This window comes from Crinia signifera, chromosome 6 (assembly GCF_055691185.1).
Source record: "Crinia signifera chromosome 6, ASM5569118v1, whole genome shotgun sequence".
NCBI lineage: Eukaryota > Metazoa > Chordata > Amphibia > Anura > Myobatrachidae > Crinia > Crinia signifera.
Genome location: NC_139222.1, coordinates 161,332,030 through 161,346,990, shown reverse-complemented (window position 1 = coordinate 161,346,990; position 14,961 = coordinate 161,332,030). Strand labels below are relative to the sequence as shown.

Sequence of the window (14,961 nt, the reverse complement as noted above, 5' to 3'; positions counted from 1 at the left end):
TTGTTATATAGTATGTAATGGGCATCATGTGTGGCCTTATATGCAATGGGGATTACAGTGTGTGGTATAATGTTAGGCCGCGCCCCTTCTCGCCATGCAAGAGCCCTGTCTACTAAAAATCGTGGGGTGATGGGGGGCGCGCAAAACATGCCCTAGTTCCAGGCACGGTGGCACCTAGATTCACCACTGATGTACATAGATGTGTGCTTGCTGGGCCAAAGTGTTTTGCAAATCAACCATGACCCCTGGTGGTGTCCCTTATACACCAGAATTTCATGCTGAAAGTGGTAGCATGGGGACTCAGTTATTAATTTCCATGGAATGGTTTTTGAAGAAAAAACACTAATAATGTAAAACTGTGAAACTTGAAATAAACACAGCCCTACAGATCTGTCAGTGTCACCAGATATATAACACATAAGAGAGCGATGTATCAAACCTTGAGGAGAGATACATTGGAGAGTGATAAAATAGAAATAAATCAGCTCCTGTCATTTTTCAATTACAGAATGTAAAATGACAGTAAGGGGTAAATTCAGTGGTACAGAGAGGGCAGGGGGGGGGGGGAGTGTATATTTTACCAAGGCCGGGGTCCAGCTCGCCTGTTATAGAGCTGGACAGTGGGAGAGGGAGGACAGGCTGCACTCAGCCCAGTACAGGCTGCTCAGTGCTGTGTGCTGAGCTGGGGAGAGAAGCAGCTGCAGCGGCAGCCTGTCCTCTCTCTTCTGCGATGGGGTGCGATCACACCTGCACTCCCACAGGTTTTTTTTTCACTGGGGTGTGACCACGCCCCATTCCAGATGGACATGCCCCTCCCCTCGGGTGGCCATGCCCCTTCATTTTTCTGGGGCCTGGCCAACCTGTCTGCACTCTTGGGTACATTTACTAAAGCTTTCAAAAATGAAAAGAGGCGATGTTTCCTATATCAATTAATCAGATTATGCCTATAATTGTGGAGGATGCAATAGAGAAATGATCAAAATCTGATTGGTTGCTGAGCAACTTCACCTCTTTTAATTTTTCTAATTTACCGCCCTCAGATTGGCTTGTACTTTATCTCTTTCCAGGGTTTGATACCTCTTCCTCTAGGAATTGTGATTAATATCCCTTTTACACCGAGGCAAAAACCCAGGTTGGACCCAGGTCAGCCAACCCATGTTGGGACATCTGGGTAGTGCTGAAAGGATACCAGAAGTGCGGGACGCCTTTCCGTAAGTCAGCAACATGCGTTCCACAGTGCACTGCAGCGACAAAGGACTGCAGCAAATATTTTACAAAATAAACAAACCAACATTTTTCAATGCTAACTTGTCATGTCTTAATTTTTATTTTAAATCATCGAGGGAAGGTTAGCTGGCAATTTATCAGTCCTAAAATGGACATTTTTAATGTCATCCATATGGAAAAGCAGGGCTGACCCAGGTTCAGTGTAAACGGTGCAGACCTGGGTCACAGTGCTGTGTAAATGGGGTATGAAGCTGGGTCCGACCCTGGATACTCCTGTTTTCGAAGACCAGGGTCCGACCAGGGATTTTGGTGTAAAAGGGGTATAAGAAGATGATCCAATCTTCTGAGAATGAAACCACAAAAACAGCAGAAAGTGAATTGGGACATGTACATACTGTAGCACACAATGAGGTGTATACACACAAAATGAAATGTGTGACACATCTGGGTTTTTCTGCAGAAAATTACCCTCTGTCCATCTAAACATTTACTAGGATTTATGGAAACAATTAGGACAAGCATAGCACTTTTGCAGACAGGGCCTGATTAAAGGTTCAAGGAGCCCTAGGCTAATACAGATGTAGCTTCATTTGTAATGCTGTTAAGCACACGTGTATGGGTGCTCAGGGACTCGCCAATCATACTGCTTATGTGCATGTAACGAAGGCTGTACAATTGCCATGTAGAATCTAATGCTTGTGGCGTGTAAAGGAGACTTTGGCTGTAGGCTGTCCAGCTGGCATTGTAGCACACTGTAATGGTTCCATCAGTAAGATACATTGGCACAGCCATCTGGCAGTCACCTTAAGAGCTTTATCCCCCACAGTACAAAAGGACAGGTGACTAATAAGCATGGAATAAATTAGGACTTCATTTTATTCCTTGACTCCCCCCCCCCCCCACTATCAGTCCCTGTTTGCAGGTAGTTATGGTTCCCCATGCTAATGCTAACATTATCCAAACAATGCTGACATTATAGCCATATGCATGCACCCTGTACCACATATCCATTCAGACAGAGACATATTCCATTACAGATCCAATAGTATATTTTTATTTCTATATCACAGTAAAACAGAACATTATATGGACAGACACATTTTGACACAATATCACACAGGCCAGGTGTGTATATATATCTCTATTCCACAATGTAATTCCAACACAATCTTCCAGAACATTCTGCCTCTTACTGTAATTGTTGTGGTTTTCCAGCTTTTCTAGACACAGGGGTACAGTTTCCTAATTGATTTACTGTAATGTTAACTTTAAACTGTTCCATTATAACTCAAAAGCTTATCCCATACAGTCCTCAAATTAATTTGACATTTGGTCCCATAGTAGTTCTTTGATGACCATTAAACAAAATGGCAGCCATGACATACTGAACGTTTTATATACTGGTCTCGTGAAGCCAATTCATCAGATGAGAACCAGCCAAGCTTGAAATGATGGGAAATGAAGAGTGATCATCACCATATACAAGTGCATGCCAAGCAAAACTGTGGGATTCAGGGTGGGGTTATAGCTGAGTAATGCAGAAATGTTAACCCCTTCACTTATAGGGGCCCGTTTGTGTACTAGGAATCTATCAACAACCATCTGTTTCTCATGCCTAATAGAACATGGAACATGTGGAAAATATGGGACAGAGAAGAGCAGGGCAAGGACAATCTCAAAATAGCCTGGCTTACAATGCTAGATATTTCCACTGGTAAATATTACCGTAATGATGTACAGGGCAGCAGAACTGTGAAACTTTAGATCCTCTGTATGATATGTTTCTGCTCCCTATCATAAGCTTCAGCCCGTTGCTTTGCATTTCTTCTGTTATATAAACTGTATTTTTAAAGAGTTTGCAGGTAGGTCAAATGCACCATATTTTACTGCTGTATTAAAAACCCCATCCCACCCTGGTTGCAGTGACCCTGTAGATATAACCCCATGCCACCCAACTACCCATCCCTATTCTTCCCGCCACCCATAAATCCCCAGCTGCCCCAGAGATCTGGGACAGCCAGAAGCTGAAGTCCTTGGCTGGGCCCTCTTGGTAAATGGATGGGCTCACACTGAATTACTGGGGTACTGTGTCCAGCCCACCTCCTTGTACGTTTCCTGTATGTGGCTGTATATGTGGCTCCGTAATTTGCTCCAAGCTAGCTGTACGTCAGGGGTGAAATCTTTGGCAAACTCTTCTGCGATGATCTCCAGAATCACCCCAGTCAGGATCTAGTACAGTGAATCAGAGACATGAACATTAGTAAATAGCATTGTCACATATAAAGCATAGGATGAGACATGGATGAGACATAGGATAACATATTAGTGGCACCTCAATTCTTAGTGATGTGCGGTCACTGTCAGGTCCATTTATCATGAATCACATATTCAATGCGATCTGAGTGTGATCTTACCAGCCAGCAAAGCTATCTGTAGTCTATAGGCTAAACAGGTAACCGCCATTTTCAAATAGAGGTAGCTGCAGGGGCCAATATCCGGATATTTGTAAATATGGTAGTATGGCATCCCTCATAGAAATCTATTGGAGATGCAGCTGTGGGCAGCAATTGAGATATGTGCCGGGATCCTTCATACATAGTAGGAGACACAGCGGCCCCTTTATTATTGCATATTTGTCACTATTTCAGGTATTTTCAGGGTTTAGCCACAAACATTAAGTATTCCCTGTACACAGGAGATCCCTCCTTCATACATACAGGGGATAGTCACTATTTGCGGCTAACCAGGTGAAAATACCTGAAATAGCGAAAAATATGTACTGATAAAGGGGCCGCTGTGTCTGGTCCATCACCCAGATTTACACTGGCCCAGCATTGAAGGAGAACACTGCAATGTCGGTGGCTGTTGGGTTTCAGCAAAATGGCCAGAACATGGGAGCCTTGTGATCATTGTTTAAACTGAACTGCAAAGATGATCGGGATAATATTTTGCAATCCTAGGTATTTTCTTCTTCTTTAGTTCTTCTTATACTGACTGTACAATGCAGGTGACAGGCACCAGGACCGGTATGTGCGCAGTATCAGCCTCAATACAGCGCATGCACCTACCCCAGTTTCTATGGGCTGCTTTGGCTGCAGCCCACAGAAGACAAAGTGGCAGGCCTGGAGAGAGGGAACACCTCGTAATAGGATTGCCTTGGGTGACTGGCAAGTCTGACTTCCAATAGGAAGTCACAGCCAGTCACTGTGAAGCCAGCGCAGTCTCACAGACTGCATCTGGCTTTACTACAGTAAGGGATTTAACCTGGGGGGCTGGATGTAGCTGGATGATGCAACCAAAATATGTCCAGAGGGACTTTGATATAAACACAGATGTAGTAAGTCTTGTAGAGTTATAAAATGGAGCCATATAAACTACCAACCAATCAGTTCCTGACATTTTTCAAACACAGCTGTGGCAGTTAGGAGCAGATTGGCTGGTACTTTTGGGGGTGATTCAACACCATTCAAAATGGGGTGAATTCAGCCCTGTTCCGATGGTGGGGGGTATCCGCATGTGCAAGCACATATTTGTGCATCTGTAGACCCCTGCAATGAATGGCTTTGGCGAGTTACACACTTGCTGGGCTGTTTGTTGCAGGGAGGGATGGCCAGGGGCGAATGGAGGCAGAAACGGGGCTTGCCCATGGGAACACCCAGCGTTTTATGGGCGTCCTCATGAGTAGGCAGGCAGGTGGGCCGGTGCCGGCCAGAGGCAGGCAGCTGATGTTGCAGGATGTCAGGGCCTGCTCCCTTTTTGGTGGACACCGAAGAAAGATAAAAGTCAGTTGAGACTGACTTCTATTTCCGAAAAGGAAAGAAATCATTCAATTGTCGATGACCATCAAACTATTTATTTTCCATTCAGAGTGGATGCTGGTGGCACTGGAGATGGGAAGGACCGGGAGTTGTTAAGGAGCAAACGACTGCTGCTTAACGAGCTGCTTTGAATCACCCCCTTTATCTCTCACAACATTATCACTCTTCCAGGCTTAGAACAGAAACTAGCTTAGAAAATGCAGCCCTGATGGCCACCAGGAACATGAAAGTTCCCAGCATTTATCAAATCGGAGAAGATGAGCAAAATGTGTTATGTACTGCTCATAGGAAATACTGTAATTGGTTTTAACTACTCATTTTTAGGTGCATAAAAGTTACCAGTGAATCCATGTATGGGCAACATGAATATGTTTGCAAAAAAGAATATCATGGAAAAGTTATTCTACTATCCCTTAATCATTAATTTGAGACTTTAAGGGAGGTATTCAACCCCGAATCACGACCCGGTCCCATTCTCGGCCTGCTCGACTCCTTTTTGGCAGGCGGGATTCAATGTCCCGCCTGTGAGTGTCGAAAAACGGGGGCGTGGCTGCAAGAAACAACCGTGGATCTGCAAAAATAGCCCGACTGTTGTTAAAATCGGTCTTGCTTTGCCGAGATGCCTGTTCAATGCTGTAGGGAAAGACAGCATTGAATAGGTGGCCGCCGCTATTTCCCCCGTCGGAAATAGCGGCGGGAGATTGAATACCCCCCTAAGTGGGTGTCAAAATCAAGTGCAAAGAATGAGGAGAGGTGAGAAGTAGGCAGAGAATAGAGACTGGAGGGTTGGGTTGGAGGACTTGGAGGCGATAAGGGTCTTGAGATACCACTGAGCATAAATTTTAAAATGGAAGAAGTCTGCATTGGAGTGCGATTGCCTCCACTTTTGCAAGTATATCGGGTGAGCTTGGAGGGCTAAGGTCAAGGTGTGGCACTGCAAGTGTTGATATTAAGCAACAGAGTCAAGAGCAGAAGTAAAGGTGCCCATACACTAGTAAGATTTATCTTCAGATCTGGCTGGTTGGAACAAAAACATGGTTATGGGTGAGTGACAGTTTGTCAGTTTTCCAGCATTTCCAAGCAAATGGTCAACTGTCATTTGCTCTCATCCATAACCAGGTTTTTGTTCCAACCAGACAGATCTGCAGATAAATCTGTGTGTGTATGGCCACCTTTAGACAACAAGGCTCCAAAGTGCCTTGTGCCCGCTCCACCCCCTAAGCTCATGATGTCATGCAGAGTGGGTGGGTCTGCAAGCACCAGGAAGAGCAGCACTGCCTGGGGCATCCTAAATACTCTCCTAATAGATACAAAGACTGCAGGGTACCTGCCCAAAGCTCTGCATGTCGTTGCCACAACTAAAGCCAGTCATACATCTACAGATAGATTGTCAGATTGGACTGGTTGGAACAAAAACCTGGTAGTATCTGAATGACAGTTTGGCAGTTTTCCAGCATTTCAAAGCAAATGGTCAACTTAATTTGCTCTCATCCATTACCACGACTTTGTTCCAACCAGCCCAATCTGACAATCGATCTGTAGATGTATGGCTGGCTTTACATAAGCAAGATCTGTGGACCAGTGATATTTGTATTGCAAGGCCATTCGTGCAGTCCAAACATTGTACCTGTAATGTCAGTTCAGAAAAATAGTAATCCCCATACACCTGCCCGAATTATTGCACTGTGACTGCAGGAGCAAATGCCTCCAAAACTATTGTGATTTCGGCCCTTTTCTACACAATTTCGACCCATCAGCCTGATAAAACATAGGAAAAGTGTCAAATCGTATGTACTTTACTTCTGACTCCGATTGGATGTATGGTCCTATGGGCATCGCATTGGATTTAGAGATTGTCACTGCTGCACCAAAGATACTTTGTATCCTGGAGCAGTGAATGGGATTGCATACTATATATAGACGTCTTGTTGTGGAGAGTTGCCGAGGTATAGCATGCAAGGTTGTATGTGATACCTTGGATTAATGTATGGGGCCTCAAAGGTAAGGATATGATAGGCTTCCAGGATGAATGATCATACTTTGATTCACTGGTGGCAGGCTGTCAATGCAATGTTTACTTTTGTGAGTGAGACATGGTCAAAGTCTCATGTCGTAAGACTTAAGCTAGGCACACACCTATACAGTCATAAAGCCATACTTTCTATTCCAAACTCATTCATGAGATATCTTAATAGTGTGTACACTGCTTCGATCATGTTATCAGAAACAAATGTGCAATTGTGATTGTATGCTAATATGGGCAGAAGCTAACCTGAGCATAGCGAAGCCCACTGCTGTTGCATTATTTCTGTCCAGTGGTGTACAATTGCTGATACATCGGTACCATCATCGCATATTGGGTCATGTTGGAGATTCTGAGTGCCTCTGTAGGCTGAGCTGTTATCCTGAGATACAGAAAGCTCACCAGTAGCAAGACAGATTACAACTGGATTATGCATGTCCAGAAAACAACTGAATAGGCATAACACACCTGTGTTTACCTGACCGTTCCCCATTACCACCCTCTTACTCACTGTGTGATTAGTTGCGACTTCTGACACCCTTCACATGCTGCACATGCATAATGTGATTTAATACCCCTTTCAAATTGTAAAACCAGACCCGGGTTTTGAACACAGATCAGACCCGGGTCCAAACATTTAAAACGCATTATTGCCTGGGTTATAGCTGGGTTGGAGAATTTTTACTCAACTCGGGTCACCCATGTTAAAACCAGTGTGATGTAATTTTTAAAGTACTTCATTGGTCTCAGGTCCGAACAAAGGAGGGGATGATGTTTATCCAAAGGAGGGCGGGCTTGAGAATGCTTGAAGTGCAGCAATCATGGGTGACAGAGCACATGTCACAGCACATGACAGCTGAATTCATGACTGTCTCAGCTGTACTGCTGTTGGATTCTGTCTGTGAGCAGATATTAGATAGAACGAGGGCTGCATAGGCTCAAGTGTATTTAAGAGCCTGTGAATTTAATGATTGTTTAAATAAAGTTAATGAGGAAGGTCAGATTGCCCAGGGAAGCTCAGGTGTGAGTGGCAGGCAGGTTAGCCAACCAGGTAGCATAGGGGCGTTAACTTAGAGAGGGGTATATTAGGTGAAGTGCAGAGGATGCACTTCCTCTTTGAGTCTGGATCCCCACCCTCCCTATTCCCTTTCAATCCCTTGTGCTACCGGGCCTTCGGGCTATCGCACAATTCGGCCTCCATAACTTAATTAAAATCGTTGAGAAGGCGCTCTCGACCAGCAGTCAGGTGAGGTGTCAGGTGGTCACTGTGCGGTATTGCCCCCCTTTGCCAGGAAGGCGGTGGGACATTGGACACTTCCTGGAAGTGTCCTCACCAGGCCATAGAAGGGGTGATGAGTCCGTCACAGCACGGGCTGTACCTTACCATAGGTGATGTTATTAGGTTGGTGCATTTCAATCGCTGCCACTATTAACACCCTCGACTGGTGCTGGTCTCAAGTGCTTTCTTTGCCAGCCCTTAGACAAATAAGGGTCATACCATTTTCAATAAATACATATGACTATTTAAACTTATAGAGTGGTTGTCCGTGTCGTTATTTGTAGAATAAGGTGTCTGTGTGAGTTATTTCTAGGCAATTAAAGTGTTAAGCAAAAGTATAGGCCAATCAGTATAATTCAGTAGGCGCCTTAATAAAGCTTCTCACTTTATGTAGCTTGCTCTGCAGATATTTACAAAGATGGAGAATGATGTATTTTTTGTTTGAAAGGGATATTTTTGCATACAATATCTTACCAAAGATTATGCTGTTATGCTTGTCCTCACTGTGCAGTGCACACAGTGACAGTAGTTTTCGGCTGACTGGAAACTACAACTGAAACCAATCAGCACTCTTTAATCAGAGCAAGGAAATAACCCAGTCTGCAGTTTTTAATGCACAATAACCCAGGTCTGACCCATGTAGGGTTGCCACCTCTCCAGGATTTCCTAGATTCTCCCTGAATTGGTGGCAACACTCCAGGATATTTTTGCAGTCTCCCAGATTCTGGTATTCTCCTGGAATCTGGGTGACTTTGAAAGCCTCCACATCCTCCCAACTGAGTGTGCACACTGTCAGGGGCGTAGGGAGGGTGGTTCCAGCTGAGCGTGAGCTCCGGGTGCCAGAAAGGTCACAGGGCATGCACAGTGTGTCTCCAGTACTTGTGAGCTGCTGACCGCCGCACAGCTCCATCTACCTCTACCAGAAATATTTAAAGGAGAGGAGAGGACGGAGGCTTAGGAGGCTGCAGCAGCGCTTCCTCCCAAACTGAGTTTCGGAGGAGAGATAAGCTGGCTGCTACTGTGGATCAGTACCAGGGCAGAGCCCTCTGTGCTGTCAGGCGAGGAAATGGTGAGGCCAGTGTGGAGGGGGGAATTTGTGTGTGGATGGTCAGTGTTTGGGGCAGATTTACATGTTAGAGAAGTGAGGGGGTGGGGGAGGTTGCTGTGAAGTTGTTGTCACTGGTGTCAGGGTGAGGGGAGGATAGTAAGTAAGTTAGTTTTATTTATATAGCCCACTTTCTCCAACAGGACTTAAGGTGCTTAAATGAGATCAGTTGGGGAAATGTGTTATTAAATGTAACAATATGGACTTCAATACATGTCTGTATTAGAGCCCACGCCCACTTTTCTGAAGAGGTCATGCCCGTTTTACAAAACCACACCCACTTTTCCGGCAGCGCACACGCACATGAAGGTGGCAACCGTAGACCCATGTATAACCCTTCTTTTTCCCTGGGTTGAAATACCGGGTTATATGACCCGGATTATTGACTGTGGTGCTTTCCCATCGCACACTGACCTGGGTGGACTCAGCAATAACCTGGGTCCGACCCAGGTTATTTGTGGGATATGAAAGGGGTATAAGCGGCAGATGTATGAAGCAGTAATAAGGAAGGGGAAGTGAGGCAGTGAAGAAATTCTCCATGGCAACCAATCAGCACTGAAGTAACATCTATAATTTGCATCATACTATAAAATTATACAGAGCAGCTGATTGGTTGCCATGGGCAACTTCTCCAATGGCTCATTTCTCCTTTATCACTGCTTTATACATCTGCCCTAATGACACATGGGCAGTAAGAAAACATCAACTGCTTTGCGTGAAATATCTGCTTTGCAACTGCATCTGAATTAGGCCCAGAAAGAAATGAAAGAAGTCCCCCTTTTTTGTAAATGAAATGCTCTATGCGACCAGCTTGGTTTGCTGGGCGAGCAGCAGGTAAGTGCGTGAACAATCTCTGGGGTGTGCCCAGCATCTCTGGAAGTGGGATGAATTGGGGGATGTCGCTAGACCATGCCCAAATACACACGAGGCCACACCCCTTTTTGGAAGTGGGCACGCCTTCAGCATTCAAAATGCCCACCCCTCTGCCCAATAATGTTGGGAGGCATGTAAGTGCCTCCTCTTAGGTGGCAGCAATTTGGGAGGGATATTTTCAACATATTCCATGCGGATGGACAGGCTCCATGAAACATTGTCTGCAACAATGGCTATGACCACCCCACCCCCACCCCCAGACTGCATGGCTCATCTAGCCATAGAAACAGCCCTGGCCACACACATCTGATTTATTTTACATTGTGCCATAATACTAGGATCTTCAGGTAACCACTGCATCTAACATTGTATAGTAATCAGGGGTAAACACAGTGAACAGAATCAAAACTGGATATACAGCTATTTTAACAGTGGGGTGGCAGGAATTTACTAAGGTATGTAGTTATGTCACAGGTTCCTAGTGTATTTATAGGTGGCATTAGCATTACTATTCATTTTGCTTAAAAAATTGGTACCGGCAACTGGCGTGTTTTTAAGAAATGAACATTTACAATGATCAGATATGAGCTGGGTCGAAATAGCAGCAACCCTTATGAAACCACTCACCTTAAAGAATACAGGGTCCACCTTGTGTCTTACTGCATGACTTTTGCCCACAATTGCGAGGACAGTGGTCACCTTTTCTGGATCCCCAAGGTTTTCAATTACACTGTTGATAGCCCCCATCACCCTCAGACCGTGCTTGCGCAACTGGGAACTGCGCTCCATCTCCAGGGGGTCTTCCATGTCTTTAAACTGGCTGAAGTATTGCTTGGCAGAGGGGAAGTTGACAAAGAACCTTATTTCAAGAAGAGCAGATGGAAAGGGGAAAATAAATACAGAGATTCAGACTTTAATGCCACAGACAATATAAAAACCAGGCTAATCATTATTTATCCAATCTTTACAAATGTTTTTCTATTGAAAACATTTCTCAATTTACACACGATCAATAAACAACTGTATCTTGGTGATGCATTACTCCCTGCCATTAGGGAGTTTCCTCCTTGTTGAATTTGTACGTCTCAGTATGTATCTCCATGTTTCCTTCACCATTGCTTCGGCCATAACAGGCATTTTGCCACATGCAATCCTACACTGACAGGTCAGTGCCTTGTACAAGGTCAGCATGACTATCTTATGAAACACTATGTGCTGCTATTAGCCACGTGATCTGATTGGACACATGTAATTTCATCCCATTCTGATTTAAAATATAGGAAATGAGTATATATATATATATATATATATATATATATATATATATATATATATATATATATATATAAAGACTCTAGTGCTCTACTGCTAACCAAATGCACCTTACATAAGTGATCACATTGATTTTTTTATATTATTTTGGAAGGCCTCCAAGAACACTTATTGAGTTATGCATATTACACTTACCTATCTGAGCCCAACTTTTTTTGGTACTTGTTTCCTAGCACGGCGCCCATCGCATCGTATACCATAAGACTAAATATGGTATGCGATGTGACGCAATGTTGTACAATAAAAAATTGTATGGCATCATATGCCATACAATGCGATGGTATATGATTTTTTATTGTACAACCACCCTGATGGGTCCTTACAATGTTAAATGCCCCCCCACTATCAACGCCAACCCGAAGCGTGGCGAGCGCAGCGAGCCCGTGAGGGGCAGCGGTACGCGTCCTCCGACCTTTTCATACCCCCACTATCCACGTCGGCGTGGAGTTGACTTTAGATAGTGTGGTGAGCGCAGCGAGCCACCGAGCCCGAAGCGTGGCAAGCGGACGCGGAATACATGTAATAGGCGTCCGCTCGCCACACTTTGGGCTCGGTGGCTTGCTGCTCTCGCCACACTATCTAAAACTCCGACGTGGATAGTGGGGGTATGAAAATGTCGGAGGACGCGTACCGCCGCCCCTCGCGGGTTCGCTACGCTCGCCACGCTTTGGGTTTGTGTTGATAGTGGGGGTGCATTTAACTTTGTAAGCACCCATTAGGGTGCTTATATAATTAAAAATCGTATTGGGGGTGCATTTAACATTGTAAGCACCCATTAGGGTGCTTATACAATTAAAAATCGCATCGCATGCATCGTATGCGGCAATATGGCATGCGATGCATGCAATGGCATAAGATGGAAATCTTGGATGCCGTGCTAGGAAACAAGTACCCTTTTTTTTTTACCCTGAGCCACATATTACTTACAATCCAATGTTATATATACTGAAATCTGACCTTTAAACTTTTATGACAAACATGTGGAAACAAATTGCACAGATCCTAGTGGAATGATTTGACACATGTTACATGCCTTATGGGGACACATCTAATAGTTTTATATATGCCTATACCAAATCACATCCATAAATAATCTGAGGCAGGCATGTGACAGATTAAGGGGGGTATTCAATCCTCGCCGCTATTCCCAACAGGTGAAATAGCGGTGGGCGCCTATTCAATGCTGTCATTTCCGGCAAGAGGCAGCTAGATAGAATGGATCGGACTTTAAAACCAGTCAAGTCTGTATTGCTGAAAACTTCCATGGATTGTTGAGTTCACGAATGGATCTCAAATATCCACGGCCGTTTCCGCAGAAAAGCCCCCTTTTTCAACACTCAACAGGCAGAACATTGCATTCCGCCTGCCGATAAACTGGCAAGCAGACCGAAAATGGGGCAGGATTCCAACTGTGGGAGTGTTCCGTCAGTCAGGATCCAGTATTGAATGGCCCTATAAATGTTTTTTTCAAACTGTGGGCCTGATTCAGAGTTGAACGTAGTTGTAGTCGCCATAGTAATTTTTTCCAGATTTGACGCTAAAATAATACGCAACTACTAGTTTCAACCTACCCCGTGTGTACTAGCATAAATCGGACTATGCAAGCAATGAGACACCCACTTTTAATACCTATGGACAGTGCATTTCTAGCTGTGTTTCTAAACACTCCATCATTGGTGCAAACATCTCAACCTGTGTCTGGTGCCCCTATCGGCTGCGCACTTACAAAACAAAATGGGCGGATTTAAGGGGACCCGATGACACGATTCATGATGATTTGCATGATTGTGGCCCCACTATAAAAGTGCCTGTGTTTAAAGCGCTGTATAGTAAGGGTGGAGCCACAGTGACACAAAGATGTGGCTACACTCCTGATCTGACTACCTTCCTGCTGGCCATGCCCCCAACACACAGGTGCAAGCATGGCTGATTGTATTACTATCATCACCTGTTGAAACATAAAGCAACTGGAATGAACAAGTCAAGCATAATTGCTCACATAATCACGCATTTCTTAAAATCCAGTGAGCAGATGAGTACTATTAGCCTGTGTATGAGGGGTATTCAATGCCCCGGACAGCATGCTATACGATGAGCAGTGCCTATAGCTCGCCGTCAAAGTATTCTACTCCCTCCCCTTCACTCGCCTTTTTACACCTAGCTGGTTTCATTTGCTGCATTTGTGGCGATCATCGCTGTCCTCTAATGGCAAGGATTCCAGCCAAACATTGAATATGGAGAGGATGGCTTTTCCTCGCCTGAAAATATCCTTGCTGTAGAAAACACCTTCACAGTGGCATTGAATACAGCGCTATGGCCCTTATTCTGATCGGTGCGGCCGGATCCGAATATGCGGCCAGCACCGTGCGTCCTAAACCTCGCCTTCCATACGGATCGCCAACTCCGTCCGTACGCGGTAAGAAGCTGTCCGAACGGACCGCACGTGTATTTCTCAAGAATACACCTCCTCCATCTCAGGGAACCTCCCCCATCATTCGATGGTCGCAGACCATCGAATGCAGGACCGAATGGCCAGGCAGCTCCCGCAACCTCAGACCACACGGGCATTTCTCCGTGCAAAAGCAGGGATCTGGGCGGGCAGCTGACATCCGGCAATGTCATATGTCCGCCCCCCACACGTGCGTCACGGCCGCATTACCATACGTACGCCCAGCGTTTGCATGGGAACAACCATGAAACGCGGGGTGTAAACATATGGTAATGAGCCCAAACAGCCCTTCACACCCCTCTCCACCCCCTGTTCGTAGTGTACACATTTCATGCGGAATGTGGCCGTGCGTCCCGCTCGCACATGCGCAGAGACGCCTCTGCACATGTGCAGACACAAAACATCGGCGGCACGAACGCACACGGATATTACCGCACCAACCAGAATAAGGGCCTATGTGTTTAGTCGTGAGTTTTCAGAGGGTTTTTTTCCCACAGTGATAGCATATGAAATGATCATAGTAAATAAGGTGGTAAGAATGCATAAAAATTTGGGTACTTGTGTATTATCTGGGTGCCCGATTTTTTCATTGCATGCCCCTACTTAAGGCATGCAATGCGATACAATGCAATGCAATGCGATTTTTCATTGTACAGACCCGATTTTTCATTGTATAGTCAGCCATGGGTGATTTCATACCCCCACTATCCATCTACGCATGGAGTTGATTTTATATAGTGCAGCGAGCCACCGAGCCCGAAGTGTGGTGAGCGCAGCGAGCCCCGTGAGGAGACGCGGATTACTTTACATGTATTCTGCGTCCGCTCGCCACGCTTCGGACTCGGTGGCTCGCTG

The 14,961-nt window shown here is 45.2% G+C and overlaps 1 protein-coding gene across 2 annotated transcripts in view; it reads right to left on the bottom strand.

Annotated features, from left to right (window-relative positions):
* Positions 1-2,258: 2,258 nt before the first annotated feature.
* The window catches only part of CYGB (cytoglobin), a 120,498-nt gene continuing 107,795 nt past the window's right edge, over positions 2,259-14,961 (bottom strand). For both annotated transcript variants that reach the window (XM_083147838.1, XM_083147837.1), the window contains exons 2-3: positions 10,953-11,184; positions 2,259-3,456 (exon numbers count right to left, since the gene is read on the bottom strand). In XM_083147838.1, coding sequence (XP_083003964.1) covers positions 3,292-3,456; positions 10,953-11,184 — 397 coding nt within the window. In that variant the 3' untranslated portion in view covers positions 2,259-3,291. The remainder of the gene's footprint in view (positions 3,457-10,952; positions 11,185-14,961) is intronic.